Source organism: Diplotaxodon limnothrissa, linkage group LG16 (genome assembly GCF_057381915.1).
Source record: "Diplotaxodon limnothrissa isolate DT_005_m linkage group LG16, D_limnothrissa_male_GT1.1, whole genome shotgun sequence".
NCBI classification, from domain to species: Eukaryota; Metazoa; Chordata; class Actinopteri; order Cichliformes; family Cichlidae; genus Diplotaxodon; species Diplotaxodon limnothrissa.
The window spans coordinates 21,592,123-21,612,009 of NC_140611.1; the positions used below are offsets into that span (position 1 = coordinate 21,592,123).

The 19,887-nt window shown below is 39.3% G+C and overlaps 2 protein-coding genes across 2 annotated transcripts; one reads left to right on the forward strand and one right to left on the reverse strand.

Moving 5' to 3' along the window:
• Positions 1-507: 507 nt before the first annotated feature.
• Positions 508-9,579, reverse strand: gpr143 (G protein-coupled receptor 143). The gene is made up of 9 exons (XM_085374745.1): positions 9,324-9,579; positions 7,007-7,116; positions 6,604-6,698; positions 6,111-6,203; positions 5,674-5,783; positions 5,471-5,579; positions 3,625-3,742; positions 3,283-3,538; positions 508-611 (listed from the first exon to the last, which is right to left on the reverse strand). The coding sequence occupies exons 1-9, from the start codon at positions 9,577-9,579 to the stop codon at positions 508-510; spliced, it is 1,251 nt and encodes a 416-aa protein (XP_085230871.1).
• A 3,409-nt stretch (positions 9,580-12,988) lies between these two features.
• LOC146616134 (ankyrin repeat and SOCS box protein 9-like) lies at positions 12,989-18,619 on the forward strand. The gene is made up of 7 exons (XM_085374627.1): positions 12,989-13,126; positions 13,270-13,349; positions 13,560-13,667; positions 14,118-14,268; positions 14,415-14,549; positions 18,137-18,328; positions 18,429-18,619. Exons 1-7 carry the CDS (start codon positions 13,045-13,047, stop codon positions 18,617-18,619), a joined length of 939 nt encoding a protein of 312 aa, XP_085230753.1. The 5' UTR covers positions 12,989-13,044.
• Positions 18,620-19,887: the final 1,268 nt, after the last annotated feature.

A 19,887-nucleotide genomic window follows, 5' to 3' on the forward strand; every position in this document is an offset into this window, starting at 1 on the left:
GTTTTTGAGTCAAAAGTGTAAAAGATATTTAATATAGCATGAAATACATGTGTGTAAAAATACAACATGGACACCTGGCAATACAATAACTTTGTTTTAAGATTAGTTATTTAGCTTATTTCATTTTGTGGGGCTTTTACAGCTTAATGAAAATGATTCTTGTCACAAAATCAGTGTATGCAATTTAAAGAATTTGAAGAAATGCTTCTTCAAGCACTTAAAGTACTTTTAAAGGTCAGCCGTGTTCATTCTGGGACTGTTGAGTTGATGGGTCTGAAACGTAGCACTTTTGTTTTTTTCTTTTTATGGAAAGGGATTTAAAAAAAAAAAAAAAGGATTGGACTCAGGAATGAGGCTTAGTCTGTCATACCAAATAATGAAACTCATGACCAGTTCAAATCTCAGCAGGAAAACAAAGGCTTAATGGGAGACCATCTACAAAAAAAGTGACCACAAAAGCAATGCGGTGCAGCAAAGTGGAGGAAGGTGGTTTGTGGACGACCCCAGTTAGTGCCTCACAGAGTTCTCCAAGGATTCTCCGTCTGCGTCTACATCCTCATAGTCTTGTAGCTCGCTGGAAATGTGGATTTCAACTGTACTAGACTCTGAACCTAGCAAGACAAAATAGGGGTAGATTACTTGGTGCTTCTGCGCATTACACCAACTCAGCTTATCAAAACTGCGTATTTGTGTTAACATATATCTTTCCATGCAGCTTTTAATGTGGAAATGATGATTTGTGGTTTTTAAATGCATTAAAAAAAACATGGTCTATAAACAAGAATGGGGGGAAAAAACATATTCTTTCAAAGATTAACTTTATTTTTTAATATACTTAACATGTCAGGGACACTGGTGGTACAAAGCACTGAAAGGATTTTGTCCATGAGGTGTACGGTGCACAATTGTCACTCAGGGATAAAATTAACATGAATATGCTGCAAATGCACATAAGTGTTGAGCTACAGTACATATAGATATAACTGGGAGTTGTTTCCACGATATTCAAAAGGACTCAGCATATAAAGTTTGAATATTCACAATGAAAAATTAGCTGAACTTTAAAACAGCTTTTGAGGGACTATAGCGTTATAATCTCTTCAAATTATAAGTTAGAATTGCTGCTATATTATGCACTGATGTCAAATTATAGACCAATTTGTGTTGCTGTACTTGATACAATTTATATATTTTTTTTTAATAAGCTGGTGCAGCTTAATGGATGCTTAGCATAAATTGAAAATTGTGTTATCACAGCTTGTCCAGCAGAGCAGCTTCAATTCCTTTTTGCAGTTTTCACATCCTTTTTTTAGCGCATGTGGCAGAGAATGAATCACAGAGCAGATGTGAAGCAGTGCGTCACAGTAAGTTGCAAACGTGTTTGTGAAATACATTGCTGGAAAGTCAAAGAATGAACTCGTCATTTTCTTTTTTCGATGTAATCTGCATACTACATCGAACGCTTTAGGTACGCCTCACTTGTACGGGGTTGGACCCTCTCTTGCCTTCAGAGCTGCCTTAATTCTTCATGCAAGGAATCAACAAGGTGCTGGAAACATCGCTCAGATTCTGCTTCATATTGCCATGATAGCATCGCACAGTTGCAGCAGATTTGTTAGCTCCACATCCATAATGCAAATCTGTTCCACCAGATCCCAAAGGTGCTCTATTGGATTAAGATCTGGTGACTGTGGAGGCCATTTGAGTACAGTGAACTCCTTGTCGTGTTCGAGAAATCAGTTTGAGAAATCTGAGTCTTGACAGGAAGCGTGGGGATGGAGGCAACCGTGAGAAGATGGGTACACTGTGGTCATGATCAGATGAACATTGTCAGCAACAATACTCGGGCAGGCTGTGGCATTTAAACGCTTAGCGAATAATAAGGGGGGCAAAATGTGACAAAAAAATATGCCACACACCATTACATCACCTGAGCTTTGATACAAGTTAGGATTGATCCATGCTTTCATGTTGTTCATGCCAAATCCCAGCTTTTCTGAATCATCAGACCAGGCAACTTCATTATTTTTAAATTTAAAAATACATCTTCTATTGTGGTGAGCCTCTGCAAACTGTAGCCTCACTTTCCTGTTCTTAGTTGACAGGAGTGGCACCAAAGTCTATATTCTTCTGCTGTGGTAGCCCCTCTGCTTCCAGGTTTGATGTGTTCTCTTCTGCCATAGTTATTTTGAGTTACTGTTCCCTCCCTATCAGCTTGAAGGAGTCACTCTTCTATGACTGCTGGCATTAAGAAGGCATTTTCATACAGAGAAGTGCTGCTTACTGAATATTTTCTCTCTTTTGGACATTAAACCCTAGAGATGGTTGTGTGGGAAAATGCCAGAAGGTCAGCAGTTTCTGAAATACTCAGACCAACCCCTTTGGCTCCTACAATAATGCCGTGTTCAGAGTTACTTAAATCACCTTTCTTCCCCATTCTGATGCTTGAACTTCAGCATATCATCTTAATAATGTCTGGATGCCTAAATGTATTGATTTTCTGTCATGTGATTGGTTGATTCGATATTTACATCAAGCAGTTAAACAGGCGTACCTAATAAAGTGGCTGTTGAAAGTATATATGCAGAATCTAATCTCCTTATTTTTCCTGGCTAAAAGTCAGTATCAGACAGAGTGATGTATTCTACCTGTTTTTCTTTCTTATTGGCTTCCACTGCTCTCTGTTTATTATCTGCACTTAATGCGCTGTGTGATAGCTTGGCACCAGAGTAGCACCTTGAAAAACTGCAGCTGATGAAATTACACAGCATGTCAGTCATCTATAAATAAAGCAACACATTCAGAGCGATAGCAGCAAAGTTCTAATCACTTTAGTTCATTCTCCACAGAAAATCTTTTAACTTCCTGTGCTCTGCAGTTTCCCATTGCTGTTGCATTCAGTACAAATCAAAAAGAAGAAATGAAGACAATTGTGGAGGGTGTTGCGTAACGTCACAACATGATTCATGGTTCCACCCAGTAAGCGTCAGCTACAGTACAGCAGTACAATATAAAATTCTATTTAAAATGAATCACAGCGAGCTTTATGTTTGCTTTAGTGGCTCTCTACTGTGACTAGGCCATTGCAACACCTTGATAAAGCTCATTTATTTTAAAAAAAGACAAAACAAAACATAACAGTATTCAGATCTCAAAGAAAATACTAAACCGTGCTTCATATTAAGGGGAGGTAGCCCATACAGTATATGATGCTGATATCTTTTTAGCATCACCAGCCCTGATATACTGGCGAGCTGCTACCACCATTGACATGCCGTTTACCTTCTGAGAGGACGCTGATGGCATCAGAGTGGTGTTGCCCGTTTCCCATCATGTTCTTCTGTGATTCCTGGACGTGACTCTGGTAAAGCAGAGTAGTTCCCACCACAGGGTTATGGGAAGTCATGTTAGCTGCTGAAGTAGAGACAGAGTCCCAGACCAGCTCCCTCCTCTGCTGCAGGCTGAAGTTAATGTCAAAGCCTGTCCAGCCATGAAAGGCCAGGGTGTTAAGGAAAGCCTGCATGGGGTTCAGTATACCCTGAAAGAGTGGAATATAAAGGTTTTCAAGGGATTGCATGCAGGTTAAAGTAGCGTGCTGTACGCTGGTTTCCTGTTAAAACCCACCATGATAAACCATGTGATGAGCGCTGTGTTCCTGATATTCCTCAAACTATTGTCACTGATGTCTATCTGCATCTCCAGGTAGAAGAGGAGGCTCTCATTAATGATGTTGGGAACCCAGCTAAAACATCGGAGAAGAAAAAACCCCCACATCTTATTACAAGAACATTAAAATGTTAATGATGTTTCTTATTTACAAATCATTGAAAAGACCTAATGGTTAGGTATAAAAAGTTTGAAATCACAAATAATTGTTTTGCATGTTTTGGCCTGTTTACTGAAATTGAAATATTGAAATCTTTAAGCAGGCTTGGCTTTAGTTTCTGTGACTGTGTGAGTTTTAAAAATCAATTTGCCCTCAGGTTCATCCTCATAAACACAAAATTTAATGCAGTTAAATTTAAGTTATTAAAAGAATACTGGATTAATAACTTCTCGACCTAGCCTCCGAAATATAACCTGGCCTTTCTTACAGTGTGAAGTTGCCAAAAAACTTGCCAAGACTGATAATTTGCTGTCAGTGGAAAGAATTAGTCTGGATCACCCATCCATAAAACTACAACGTTTTTTACATTCTGGTTTTTAAACCGGTTAAACCTTAGGCAGTATATAAAAGACAGGCATACAGTCATGGGAAAAAGGTTTCTCATTATTTTATGCAGTCCTGTGGAAAAATAAGTGCACCCCACGATTCAATAGCTTGTAGAAACACCTTTAGCAACAATAACTTGAAGTAATTGTTTTCTGTATGACCTTTGCAGTCTCTCACATCAGTGTGGAGGAATTTCAACCCCATCTTCTTTACATCATTGCTTCAATTCATTGAGGTTTGTAGGCATTTGTTTATGCACAGCTCTCTTAATGTGTTGCCACAGCATTTCAGCACTGACGTCTGGAATTTGACCGGGCCATCACAACACTTTTCTTTTTTAACTGTTCTGTTTTAGATTTTTTTCAGCCAAACTTCAGTATGACAGATGGCCTTACATTTCACTCATTTCACAGACATTTTAATATTATGATATTTAGAGGAGTTCATGAACATTTGCCATGCTAAATGAGGCCTGTAGAGTCCGATATCTAGCTAATGGGTTGTTTGCAATTAATCTGAGCATTGCATTGGGTCTGTATTTTGAATTTATTGGGGAATTGTGGCATTGTTTACACACACCTGGATGCTTCAGCCCAGCAAGCTACCAAAACTTCACAGAATAAACTTCACAGGTTATTCACAGGGTGTCGTTCGAGAGTTGGGGCTTTCTCCCAATTATTGTAGGATCTTTACTTTGAAACAGCTGTTGTTAGTGATTTGATGCTGCATAATAACATTGAATTGAACTGAATTAACAGTGGAAACACTCAGGTTGTTCTTAAAGTTCAGTGGACTCTTTGCCATTTTGTTTTGTACATAGTCACCATGAAACTGGGTTAGGTTTGAGAGGTGGAGCTGAATGAGAAATTGAGGACACGTCACACTGATATGGTAACAACTTCTAAACCACTTGGCAGCTGCACTCTATAATTGTCCATTTTTAATCCAAACAGTACCATGATTTTATAAAATGATGCTATTTTGTGTTAAAAGAGACATGAAAAAAGCAAACGAGACCAGAAACTCTTTAGCAAAGTGTTCACTCAGCTCAGAAATCAAGTGAGATTTTTCTGTATTATACGGTGCGGTTCATGGGTCAAACAAAGGTGATTTAACATGTGGATAGATTCATTTTGTTTCATCTTATCAGTGCATTTTCTGTCTATGTTAACAGGCTGCCGGCTCGTAGCACTAGATTTATATTTACTACATAGCAAGAAGCACTTATTTCCTTCCCAAAACTAGTTCTTAACTTACCAAATAAAGAACACCAGCATAATTTTAAAGAAGCGTATTTTTATCTCATTCGCCAGCCGCCTCTCATTTTCCGTATAGATTCCTTGTCGTCCTTTCAGCAAAGATGTCACTAGGCGAGAGAGATGAGAAAGCATCTTATTTCCCCTCATTTACATGTGTAAGAAGTTGCATTTGTCAGAGAAATTCGAGAGCGAGGAACTCACCAGTAGATACGGTCCGATTAAAAAACACAGGGTTGGCTATGAGAACGAGCAGCATCGGTGCGTATGTGGTGACATAGTGAGGAATAGCATGTTGGAGGCCCTGCTCACAGCTGGGAGAAGAAAAAAAACATGAGAAATAGTTCATTCAGCATCAAAAATCAACTTTGTGATAGTTAACAGAATTATTGTAATATTTCTCTACGTCAGAAAATGCTGTACTTAACACTTAATAAAAGCCATACAACAGCAGACTTTTTCTATGGAAATAATGACGTTTTTTAAGACATGGTTAGAACCACTGATATGTTTGATAAGTTCTCTGCTGTTATGTTATTGTGGCTGTTAATATGTGAACACGAAAATGTTAATTTTCTATTTTTCCACCAACGGATGCTTAAATGTGCCTGTCAGCAGGACAGCAGTCAGTGGTATCTTACTCAGAAATAGATGGATAGTACAGCATGGCCACTCCTTCAACACACAGCAGCACAGCCAGGCCCCATGTAATCATGTGGTAGAGTATAATGGTGCTGTTGGGGGAGAAGAAAAAACCAAAGTCATGAGACCAAGCTCACACTACGTGTTGTCATTCTTTATCTTGAGGATATTTTTCCCCCATTTATTTGTTGTACAAAATGCAATTGAATAAGACTGAGTGGGGAGAGAAGTACGAGAGGCTTGTAAAACTCAGACTATAGCAACAATAGACAGCATGGAATCCTGCACCTTTAGTTTAGAATAAAAGAGTTGATTCAAACCAGTTTTATCTTGTGAAAACCAAAATATAAAAATACAGGTGGCAGTTGAGCATTGTGAGAGAAAAATGTTTCACACTCTGCTTGGTAAAAATATACTGCTTCAACTTGCATCCTATCAGAGGAGAAGCTAAGGTGATAATGAATTGCGAATGGAAGGTGAGGTGGGGGGAACCTGATTCCCGCAGATGTTTTCACCACCAGGAAGACGTCAACCGCATAACAAAAGGTCCACCAGAAAGAAGCGCTAAAAAACAACTGGATCCACATCTGCAACACATAAATTGCATGCCTTACACTTATTTTACAGATCATAATAACTGATAAAGATGTGTTGTTTACTTGGCTTATCAGCTATTTGTGTCATGTGTGATGATGCATTAAACAAAATGACCTCTTCTGTGCGTGAAGTGAATATTATTGGAACGAACAAATCTAAGTGTATTTTTCTATAATAATTTTTCTAATGTAAAAGTTATTGCTATCCTTTTGTCTTAATAACTACACATCTCTGCTTTCAACATCTGTGTTATCAAGGCATATATAAGTCTATCTCACTATTGCAAAAAAATACATACTGCGCTGCCTACGCAGAAGACTTCTGGCCAGACATCAGTGTTGTTGACTACTGAGATGTGGTCGACGATGTTTGGCAGACCTAGCCACACAGATGATCTTACAATGACACCTGCAAGAAGGAAACAGTGCATGATATTTAATTGTAGCTGCTGAGGAGGAAATCCCGCTTTGCAAGCAAATATAATTAAGGCGAAAACATTACCAGGAGATGTAAACTTGGTGTGGGTTTCATTACTTTTAAAACACCACAGATTTATTATTTTCAGCTTTTATTATTAAGTGCTTTGACTAATTAGATTTAAGTGGCAGCGTCCTTTCAAGAGTTATTTTACAATGTGGAAATATTAACGCCCACCAGGTGTGTTTTATAAGGGTGTTTCCATTTCCTCCATGAAACTTCCTAGCTTCACTGCCGAATGGAACAATGGAAGCACTCCCAGAATCTTTATTACTGTTCTGTATTTCATTTTAATCTGTGTCATCAGCGGGTTTCAAGCTGCTACCCTGCAGCGGTGCATGAATCTCCATGGGCACCAAGTACACAGAAATCAACCCATTTAGAAAAAAAAAGAGGTTGGGATGCTGTGTACAATTTAAGTTAAAGAAATTAATGTATACAATTTAAAACATTTAAAACCTTTGTTTAAATGAAAAGGTTAAACGTTAAAGCTTTAATGACATGTCCATTCTGGATTTGAATGGACATGCCATCAGTGAAAGTTACAAGTCACCAGAAAATCACAGGTTTTGCAGATGTTGGCAAATATGATGGAAAAGAGAATAAAACAATACTGAGATATAAAGTTTTTCTCTTTGTTTGCACTCCTTCTGAAACCCAAAGACTGTTACCAGACTCAACAGCAGCTCAAATACCAGTGAGTTTGAAATGTTAAAATATAATACACTTGACCACTTTCCAGCATTGTTAATGAGTCCCACTTTGTTCCAGACAAACAGTGTTTGGCCCACATTTACTTTGTTGATATCTGCTCACTCTATTAATTAGCAACATCATAAGTACTCAGAGAGCATCTCAGGAGGGGTTTGCCACTCTTTGATAGACTGCCTACAAGAATAACATTTCTCAATATAAAAATTCAAAGAATATGGTTGCATTCTTTACAGTATGCAATAGCATCAAAGATTCAGAAGATGCAGACTACTCGATTCAACAAAGTCAAAAACTATACTGAATAGTTGAAATCCCAAGAAACTGTGGAAGCTTATTTTAGCCATAAAAAAGAGCCAACCACAAGTCTACATTTTGAGTTACTAAGTCAACAATTTGAGATCATAGCACAAAATTTCAATTTATGAATGTCAAAAACAAGCTTTCAAAGAACTAAATAGTGACTTGGACATTAACACTAACTTTAACCACTGGCCAACAGCACAGTTTATTGCTGCATTCACAAATGTGAGCTGAACCTCTACAATGCAAAGGGGGAAAAATACATACAAGATCCAGAAACACTGGTGCCAACTCTGGGTCACGCTCACTTAAGATGGGCATAGGTGAAGTGGAAAACTCACTGTTGCATACCATGCAATCATGCTCTACTAACCGTTCTGTGAAGGCCTATTTAGTGATGAAAGATTCACATGCAGGCACTGGAAAGACCTTATAAGGCCTTACTTATTTCAGCAAGACAATGTCAAACCAAACCCTGCATTTTCTCAAACATCAGTAAATAATATTTGGTGAACGAGTATGTGAAGGAAACTGGCCCGCTGTCACTCATCTAAAAAAAAAAGTGCTGGCATCAAATTCAAAATCTAAACAATTTTCAAAATCCAATAATTGCTTTCTCACAGATAAGGATTTCAACAAAAATACATATGAAATAATCTAAACAATCATACTAAATACTGTTTTTATTTACATTTAATTTTTTTTACATTTGTATTTGGAAAGATTATCGTGTCATCCCTGTATGACTTTGAGAAATCCGCCGCATTCCAATCAATCTAGGCCAAGTAAAAGTGCAGCATCTTCTGAGTTATTTCATCACTCACATGAGAGGATCCCGATTCGTTCTTTTGATTTTAATTGAATTCATGACCCTGGGCACACATTTTATCTTGTAAAAATATATGTAGCATCGACTATTGCAGATTAAATCTCACACTTTTCTTTTAACAGACACATTTCTCATAGTTGCACCTATGCAATGCAGTGCAACAAAGGGGTTAAAAGGAAAGTATGTGCGTGCGTAATTAGATCCAGCAAGCAAAACCACGCTGCGAAAACTAACTCGCTCTTTGCCTCAACTATGAAGAGAAAAAGTAGGTCAATGCCAGCAGTTTCTTCTCTACCTGTGCATCCCAATATGTCACATATACTGATGATGAACAATATCCGCGAGGAGGACGCAGGCCTTGGCAGAGGATACTGCCCGAGTCTTCTGTATCCTTTGCGTTTTGGTAGAATTTGTAAAATAGCGAATAAGAGGCTTAAAGCCGCGCTTCCCAGACTTAAAGCGCCGAATAAGACGGGCTGAAAAGTGACCACAAACTCTGTCGCCGCGTCTCGGTTCGGGCAGCAGAAAGTCTCCATCCGCGGAGATGCCATGATGGACTGAAGGAAAAAGCAGCGCGGAGAAAGAGAAAGGAAGAAAATGAACTACCGTGCCAGAAGAAAGAAGACAAAGAAAAGAAAACGAGAGGAAATGACTGAGTCCATGACCCAACTGAGAAATCACGGGGTTGAATCATCATGTGCTTCCATTTAATCCCTGCAGTTGTAGCTTAACTGTGTCACACAAAGCAAGAATCCGACAAAGCGCCGTTGTTTGAAAAGGTCTTAAAAGGTCTTAAAAGGGGTGGCTTCATCACAGTACTCTGTGTATTTATGTATCAGTTTAAACGATTTACAGAAAAGCCCGCAAATGCACAAAACATCACAATATTATGATCTTATTATATTATATTTACATTAGTGTATAAAAATATATGTAAATCAACCAATTAGTCCCCATTTCTGCTGTTAACCCCTTTGCATGACTAATTCCGTTCATTAGAGAAATAGTACTTTTTTACACAGGACGTGAAATACCACACAGACATCCCCAAACATTTAATCTCTGTCAGTCTCTTGGACAGCTGAAGGTTTCAAGCCGGACAGGTGTTGTGCCAAAAAGTGATTTCTGATGTTTCTGTGCGTTTTTATGTGTAATATATTTGCTTATTTTGTTAAACGGACTGTAGTCCATTGAATTTTTAAACAGTGTTAACAAAGAAATGTCCCATTTGTAAATATCTTTATGGCTCTGCGTTATTGTACCCGCATTATAATCAATTCAGGCCTCTATGGCCATTTAAAATATCTTCATAAAACCGTGATGTTGTATTTGTTGATCTTTCTGCTGCCCTCTCAGCCAGAGCTCTTTTGAAAAAGACATTTTTAATGTTAATGACAGTTTTTACCCAGATGAATAAAGGATATATAAAAGTCTCTTTGCCGAAAAACCGACTGCAGCTTCTACCTTGTGACTTGAATTCTCTTTCTGGCTCAGAATGACTTGATATCATTCATCATAGATATGTTTGACCAACAAGTCACTTACATCAGTTTTTAGGCAAATACAGGAAACCACTTGTTGTTAGTTGCTTTTTGGCACAACACGTGATTAAGAAGTGTTCTCTGTAAAGGCAGAAGATCTATGCCCTCCTCCTGGAGGTGATGCAAACCCCTTCATGTCTGCATGCATAAACTGGGACTCCTCCACCTTTTGGTGAGCTGTGAATGGTCCTCTGGTGAGCTGTACCAAGTGATCAGTAAACAACTAAACCTACGTGCTTTGAGTTTATCTATTTGTTTACATTTTTCCTGGTCAAATCGAGTCGTATCTGCACTATGCCCTGTTTAAACGTGATCCACGAGCACGGAAAGCTTGGGTCTAAATGGTTTCAACCCATTTCTTAGACTCCAGACAGAAAAGCTGACATGTGGTGCACTGTGCTTGCATGGGTTAGCTGAGTCTTGTATGAAGTCCAAATACAGGAGAGGTCATAGCTGCTGGATCTGCTTGCCTGGCCTGAGATCTGAGAAAACTGGTGGACATTTGAAGCAGATTTATTTGGGGAACAAAGCATCAAGGGCCTTCATTATTCTGAAATACAGAGAAGGCATTCATTCAGTTTGTAAAGAGCTTTTCTAATCCATATGCACCTTTCCCTGACAAGGCACAAAGTCAATTGTACAGCGAGTGTGTAGCCTTTTGCCAGAGATTAACAGCTCCCATAGGAATACAATTACAGTATTGATTTGCTTTGAACATCTGCTCTCTGTGACTGCCCTCTGCTGGTCTGCATATATTCTATAGCTCTAAAGAATTGAGCTGATGTAATATGCAATTCTTACATTATGCAAAATACATTTTAATAAATATTTTAAATGAATTAGCTGCTACCATGATTGATTACAGATTTTATTTTCTGTAATTCACACAGGACACAGACCAGTAATAATTAAGCAGCACATTTACTGTGTCCAGGTCCAAATGCATTTACTTTTCAGCTGTAATGTAAATAATATTAGGTAAGAAATTTTAAAAAGAAGGTTGCTTTTGGGTAAGAAAAGGTGTTAAGCAATTTATACATGAACAGTAGAGGCAACTCTAGAATGGAAAATGGACCCGTGGGTGTGCTAAATTAAAGGAAAGGTCAGCAGGACACCGACTCATGTCAAACAAAGTTTTGCCAAGTCAAAGGTTCTAATGCACGAGGTCTGAACCATTAAAACATCAACAACCAACAGTCAGCTGTATAAAGCCACAGTGGAGGAATGAAATCCTTAGCAGGAAAGTCTGTGTGTGTATTATATTTTGAGCTTCTCGCCACGTGACTTCCTTCCTCTGAAACTGTTGGCCATCCCCAGAAATAAAAATGAGATTGCAGAGTGTATGAAAGTCTTTGGTACCATTTTGCTGCTTTCCTTTGCTCTCTGTGTCTCATGTCACATGTGCAATGACTGTAATTATTTCGTAAAAATACTATATAGAATAAAAAAACTGTGTCACAGGGTGAAGTTGTAAAGACTGATGGCCACAGGTAGGAATGATTTCCTGTGATGTTATGTGGTAAGCAAACCGGGACAACATCCTCCTTTCTAACACCACCATCAAAAAGTCAAGCTCCACACCCACAACATTACTGGGCTTTGTGGATCAGTTTGTTGAGTCTGTCTGATGCTTGTTACTCTCAGTCTGCTGCCTCAGCATACCACAGCGCAGCAGATGGCACTGGTCACCGCAGACTCATAAAGCAGCCACAGCATCATCCCACAAATATCCCACAAATATCAAAGGACCTCAGAAAATCCAATAATATACCATGGCATGAAGCGTTATTGCTGAAGAAAACTTTCAAAATGATTAGAGCTACTTTTAACAAACCAGTTGCAACAAAGTGAGCGCTTTATGTCAAGTAACAATTTTCAAGAAAATGTAACCAAAGTCATAAAATCTGGGCATAATTTTAAAGAGCTTATTATATCCGATAACTGGAAACAATATACTGCATGAAGATCAAATTCTTTAAATGTAGAAAGTCACTCTTGCCTCCAAGTTTTTAAACCAATGATGCATAATATTTTTCTGAGGGGGGCACAACTTTATAATAAACACCGAATATTAATTTCCCTTTATTAAAGTTAAAACGCCAGAAACCCCCTCCCCCAGCGCCGCCCATGTTTCCTGCTGGAGAGGATGGGTGTGGAGGTACAGTGTCATATTACACACAAACTACAGACCTGCTCAACAGGCGTCTTTCTCTCGTTTTCTGCACCTCCATTGGCTGAGACTAAAACTGCTGCTTGAAACTAGCCTGCTTCCTGAATGGCAAACACTTTGTGTGACAGGAAATAACACTGACAGAACCAAGGTCAGTCACATATCTACTGAAAAAGATCAAAACAAAAACAAATGAGGACAAAATATATTTAACTCCTAGTTGGACACAGTTCAGTTTAGGTTCCAAAGGCTGTGGCGAAAGACAACCGGGCCACAGAGGAGCTTTTGAACCCACACTGTGAGTTATGTCTGCTGGACAGAAAAACACTCCGCGAGACCCTACATGTCAAAGTGGAACTGTTTGTTTCTCAAACCCTTTGATGAGTGGTGAGTAACAGTGCAAGCTCACACTGCAGCTGGGCTCTATTTACTGCTTTATGCAGAGACTTTCATCCGGTCTTCTAATGTATTCATGTACCTATGCAGGTAGGTTTCTAAGTTAAATAACTATTTTATTTGTCTGCACAAAGATGTTGAATCAGACTGGTCTCCAATTCACGAAGCAGCCTTTAACGGACGTCTCCTCACCCTGCAAAAGCTCATTGATCAGGTAGAGTTTTAACTGAATATTGTAAGTTGTGCTAAAAGGGGAAAAAAAAGTTGCCTTCCCATAATATTAGATGTTAAATAACCATGTGTTTCTCACTATGATGTGAAACCTTTAATAAGGCGACTGTGTCCTCATATGGCAGCTTGCTTTCCAAAAGTTGCCATGTGCATCTACCTCAATGACTCTACATGTGCTGTGTTTTGTTCACAGGGTGCATGTGTAAATCTGAACACTCTGGATATGGCCTCACCCCTTCATGGGGCGTGTACACAAGGTCACACGGCTTGTGCCAAGCTTCTGATGGAAAACGGTGCAAATGTCAGTAAAGCATCATCATGTGGTGTTGGTTTATTTGTGGTTTTTGGCTGAATTCATGAGAATCTCAAATTTAAGACGGTATGCTGTCAGTTTTTGCTTGAAAGAGACTCACAGTTCGTTCCCAAAACAACCATGTCAATTATTGCCAATATTAACTTATTGATGGGAGACTGCAGTAAGATTTTAACCGAATACACAGCCACGGTCGTGCATGGACAATAACTCATTAACAAACAAACATCAGCTGATATAAAGCCAAATTTGTCCAACCACCGTTATCAGAATGAGAATCAGAGTCAGAAATTTTTAATGATCCCTGAAGAAATTATGTAGTCACAGTCCTTCTAAGACAGTAAGAATACGTAACTAAACAAACCAAAACATGTGTAAATATTTTTAGTGATTTTTTTTATTCATTGTTAACCTTATTGCTATATCGCCATGCATCAGGTAAACAGCTCAACTGTGGATGGAAAAACTGCCCTGACAGAAGCATGTGCTCAGGGGCACGTGACCTGTGTATCGCTGCTTCTTCAACATGGAGCTGCTTCCCTGGGGACCAGCCAGTCCAGTTCTCCAATTCATATAGCTGCAACAAAAGGTTCGAGGTCAGACTCAGATATGTGAAAAATCTATCCTGGCAGAAGTCCCAAAATCTCTTGAATGGCAGGCAAAAGCAGATTTTTACAGCAGAACCTTTCAAGAACATTTCTTATCATTGTGGTGATTTCTGTTTCCTCTCCCTAGGTCATCCTGAGTGCATTGAACCTCTTGTTCAGTACGGAGCAGATGTGGATCAGCATGTTGACGAGTTAGGAACCCCTCTCCAGATTGCCTGCTCCAATCAGCATCTGAGCACCGTGAGGAAACTATTGCAGCTGGGTAAGAAAGCTTCTCATTTGAACTTTTATTGCTAAAAGAATATCCATTCTTCCAATATCTTATCAGTTGGTGGAAGACTTTGAGACCTTTTCAATGGCAAAAAGAGAGTGGCAAGGCAAGGCAAGGCAAGGCAAGTTTATTTGTATAGCACAATTCAACAACAAGGTGATTCAAAGTGCTTTACAGAGACATTAGAAACAAGAACAAATAAAAAGCATGATTTAAAATTGAATAAAACAAGCAAATAAACTAACTAACTAATTAACAAACAAACAAACAAACAACAGTATATAAAATCAAAACAGATAAAATCAGAACAGTAGATAAAATCAGTAGTTAAATGTAAGTTTTGAAATTTAAGCTTAAAGTGTGGATTTGGTGCTTTATTCAAATGCAGCTGAGAACAGGTGAGTCTTCAACCTGGATTTAAATAAACTGAGTGTTTCAGCTGATCTGAGGCTTTCTGGGAGTTTGTTCCAGATATAAGGAGCATAAAAGCTGAATGCAGCTTCTCCGTGTCTGGTTCTGACTCTGGGAACTGATAAAAGACCGGATCCAGATGACCTGAGGGATCTGGATGGTTCATACTGGGTCAGGAGGTCATTGATGTATTTTGGTCCTAAACCATTCAGAGCTTTATAGGCCAGCATCAGAACTTTAAAGTCTATCCTCTGACGGACAGGCAGCCAGTGTAAGGACCTCAGAGCTGGACTGATGTGGTCCACTTTTTTGGTCTTAGTGAGGACTCGAGCAGCAGAGTTCTGAATGAGCTGTAGTTGTCTGACTGATTTTTTAGGTAGACCTGTAAAGATGCTGTTACAGTAATCAAGCCTACTAAAGATGAATGCATGGACTAGTTTTTCCAGGTCCTGTTGAGACATCAGATCTTTTATCCTTGATATATTCTTGAGGTGATAGTAAGCTGACTTTGTTATTGTCTTAATGTGTTTTTCTAAGTTTAGGTCTGCATCCATCACTACACCCAAATTTCTCGCCTGGTTTGTGGTTTTTAGATGTATAGATTGAAGTTCTCTGGTGACCTGTAATCGTTTTTCTTTGGCGCCAAAGACTATTACCTCAGTTTTGTTTTTGTTTAGCTGGAGAAAATTGTGGCACAACCAGTCATTGATTTCCTCAATGCATTTACCAAGAGCCTGTACAGGGCCTCGGTCTCCTGGTGACATTGTGATATATATTTGTGTGTCATCTGCATAGCTGTGATAGTTTATTTTGTTGTTGTTTATAATCTGTGCCAGTGGGAGCATGTAGATGTTAAACAGAAGGGGTCCCAAGATGGAACCTTGGGGAACTCCACATGTGATACTTGTCTGCTCAGATGTGAAGTTACCTATTGATACAAAGTATTTCCTGTTTTCTACGTATGTTTTGAACCAGTTTAGTACAGTTCCTGAAAGACCTGTCCAGTTCTCCAGTCGTTTGAGTAATATGTTGTGGTCAACTGTATCAAATGCTGCACTGAGATCCAGTAAAACTAGGACTGACATTTTTCCACTGTCTGTATTCAGACATATGTCATTAAACACTTTGGTCAGAGCGGTTTCAGTGCTGTGGTTCTGTCTAAAACCTGACTGGAAGGCATCGTAGCAATTATTCTGTTTTAAGAAGTAACTGAGCTGTTGGGAAACTGCTTTTTCAATGATCTTACTTAAAAACGGGAGATTTGAGATCGGCCTGTAGTTGTTCATTTGTGTCTTGTCAAGATTGTCCTTTTTCAGTATAGGTTTGATTACAGCAGTTTTTAGTGATTCTGGAAACACACCTGATAATAAAGAAAAGTTGACGATCTGTAACAGGTCTGACTCTAAAGTCTTTGAGACCTTTTTGAAAAAACTTGTTGGCAGGACATCTAAACAGCAGGAGGAGGAGTTCAGTTGACCTAAGATGTCCTCCAGGTCTTTGCTGTTAATAGGTTGAAACTGTTTCATGGTGTTTAAACAGTTTTTTGGTGGACACAGTACATATCCTGGATCTGCTGTTGATGTACCAATTGCTTGTCTAATTTTTTGGATTTTTTCAGTGAAGAATTTGGCAAAGTCATTGCAGGCCATGGTCGAATGAAGTTCAGCTGCCACTGACAGAGGAGGGTTTGTTAGCCTGTCAACTGTAGAAAATAAGACCCGAGCATTATGGCTGTTTTTAGTGATGATGTCAGAGAAGTAGGACCTCCTTGCATTCCTCAGTTGTAAATTATAATTGTGAAGTTTCTCTTTATAAATGTCATAATGAACCTGGAGGTTTGTTTTTCTCCATCTGCGCTCAGCTTTCCTACACTCTCTTTTTTCATTTTTCACCAGTGTGGAGTTTCTCCATGGAGACTTTTTCCTTCCAGAGATAACCTTCACCTTAATGGGAGCAATAGTGTCCATTACATTTAACATGTTAGCATTGAAGCTATTGACGAGCTCATTGACTGACCCTCTGGGCAGGTCAGGTGTTAATGGGAAGACCTGGTTAAAAATTGCACTACTGTGTTCAGTTATACACCGTTTTGTGATCACTGTTGTTGATATATTTGTGTGGGCTGAGATTTTACTTTCAAAGAAAACACAGTAATGATCAGACAGGCCCACATCAGACACAGTAACCTTTGAAATGCTCAGGCCTTTGGAGATCAGTAGGTCAAGAGTGTGTCCTCTATTATGTGTGGCCTCTGTTACATGCTGAGTCAGCCCAAAGTTGCCCAGAGTGTTACTCAGGTCTTTAGTCCCTTTGTCCTGAGGGTTGTCCACATGAATGTTAAAATCCCCAGCAATAATTACACAGTCAAAATCAACAGTGGTGCTCCATTGTGCGATATTCAGAGTGCAAGTCTAGTGTTCAATATTTTATTGAGAGAAGCGTACAAAAACTTGCGTATAAAACCCTTTGTGGCTGCAGACAGAGCTGTGGAAAATTAGATAAACCCCTACACACAACATCACATGAGCCAGCATTAGTAGGGGTTGAAGATTGGGTTTATAGAGCAGAGAATTAATTATCTTATTAGACCTGTTTGGTGGAGGCTAGCTGCAGGGGCTACTTTAGAAACTCTTGTAATATCATAAACATTACACACAATAGCAGTACAGGTAATGTAGAGGCTGGATTTTAATAACAAGAAAGGTATATAACATGGAAATATGTGCCATGCTATGGTGCTGCGCAAAGGTTTCAGGCACTAAAGTGAAGATGTCTTGCAAAAATATCATCAGTACTTCAAACCTCAGTGTGCGGTAAACAAACCCAAATCATATCAATATTTCTTGTACCAACATGGCTTTTAAGACAGTAGATCTACTCTGTATATTTGCATGTACTTTCACAAGCTACCTTGCATGTTGCGCTAAGAAACCACAGTCCTCTTGTGGCTTCAGGTTTTGTGTTTTTTCATGTAATCCCAGGCTTGGAGACTCTTAGCATCTTTTGCAGGACTCCTTGTCCTTATTCTTGTAAATTAAAATACAGCAGTTTTTTCCTGACTTGGGTTGTTCAACTGTTCTAACAAAGAAAACCTTTACCTGAACCACAACAAAAGCTTTATTTCATGTAATGTGGGGACATCATATTTGGCCTTTTCTTTTCTTCAGGTGCAAATGTGAACAGCAGCGTGTCTGGGGACTCGCCTCTGCACATGGCCGCCCGTCAGTCCAGCCCTGAGTTGACATCCGTCCTGCTTGAACATGGGGCGGATCTCTTCCTTAGGAACTCAGAGGGCAGGCAGCCACTGGACCTCGCTCCGCCCAACAGCCTTACAGAGAGACTTCTGAAACAAGCAGGAGGTAGTCGAGACTTTGCACTCAAGACTTTGCACTGGGCTGGTGGCGCAGCAAGAAACTAACCATCTATAACGGCTCATGCTTCTCCCCTGAGTGTCCCCAGGAGTGTCTCCTCTAATGCAGCTGTGCCGACTACACATCAGGAAAGCTGTGGGCAACAAGAGGCTGGGTGCGATTTGTGACCTTCAGTTACCCACAGAACTGATAGAGTATCTGCTCTACCAATCAGACCCAAGGGGAGATCTTAATGCGCTGAAATTCCTCAACCCTGCAACCTCAGATTTTGAGTCTTAAAAGTTTTTGGTCAATAGGGGGCAGACTTGTATAATCTTACATGGTGGCAACAACGTCCGTGCTCCTGGTTGATGATGAACCACAATGTCGGAATTACTTTCAGTGAAAGATATCCTATATCTTTGTTGCTTCCCTCAGGAAGGGAGGCTGGATGGGAAAGACATCAATTAGTCTTGATGTTTAATACAGGTGGATGATGCGCACAAGCTACCAGACGTTAGGCTACTAAAAAAACTCTTTGTTTTTTACTCCTTTAAGTTTTTGTTCATAGATATTTTATGTTTCACTTAGAAATGTGTTGCTCTTAATAGTAAGGCAAATAAAAACGCACTACTGAATGCAATGATTCCTGTTCATACCTTTTTTATTACTCAAGTTTAAGACAAATATTCTAGTGTTAAGATATCTTACTAATGACTTACTGAAAAAGCTGTTGCACTCTTAAAGAGTACATTTGAACAGAAAAACAACATAATTAGAAGCACAATGGATAAAACTAAAATACCCGAGCCCAGAAAAAAGTGAACTTCCTCTGTTTATCATGTGAATTAATCTTATGTCATCATTTCAGTAAAGCCTATTTTTACATAAACACAATCAATACTCTTCTTTGTACCTGACTAAAAAACTGGGCCCTTTATAGATGCTATAGTAAAGATGCAAGATTCTGTTTTTCTTGTGTTGCTCTATGAGGGAACAAGAGCATCAAGATAGAACAACACTGTACACAATGCAATGACTTTTTCTTAAAGGTCACCACTTATGGCTATTCCCTTAAGATGCAATGAGTAGAGGCAGTGGAGGTAGACGAGTTTAAATACCTGGGGTCAACCTTTCAAAATAACCGACAGTGCACGAGTGTGGTGAAAAAGAGACTGCAGGGAGGGTGGAGACGAGTGTCAAGGGTGATTTGTGACAGAAAGGAAGCAGCAAGAGTGAAAGTGAACATTTACAAGATGGTAGTGAGACCTGCTATGATGTATGGTTTGGAGATAGTGGTGCTGACAAAAAGACAGGAGGTAGCAGAGCTGAAGATTTTGATTGGGAGTAACCCAGAGGGACAGGGTTATATCAAAGGAACAGCTCAGTTTGGAATTAGACAGGAGGGGAAATAGATATACTGAAAAAAGGGTGCTGAAGATGGAGCTGGAAGGCAGGAGGGGAAAAAACAGCATAAAGAAGATTCATAGATGTGGTGAGAGAAGACATGCAGAGTTGGTGTGACGGGGGAAGATAGGGTGAGATGGAGGCAAATGACCTGCTGTGGA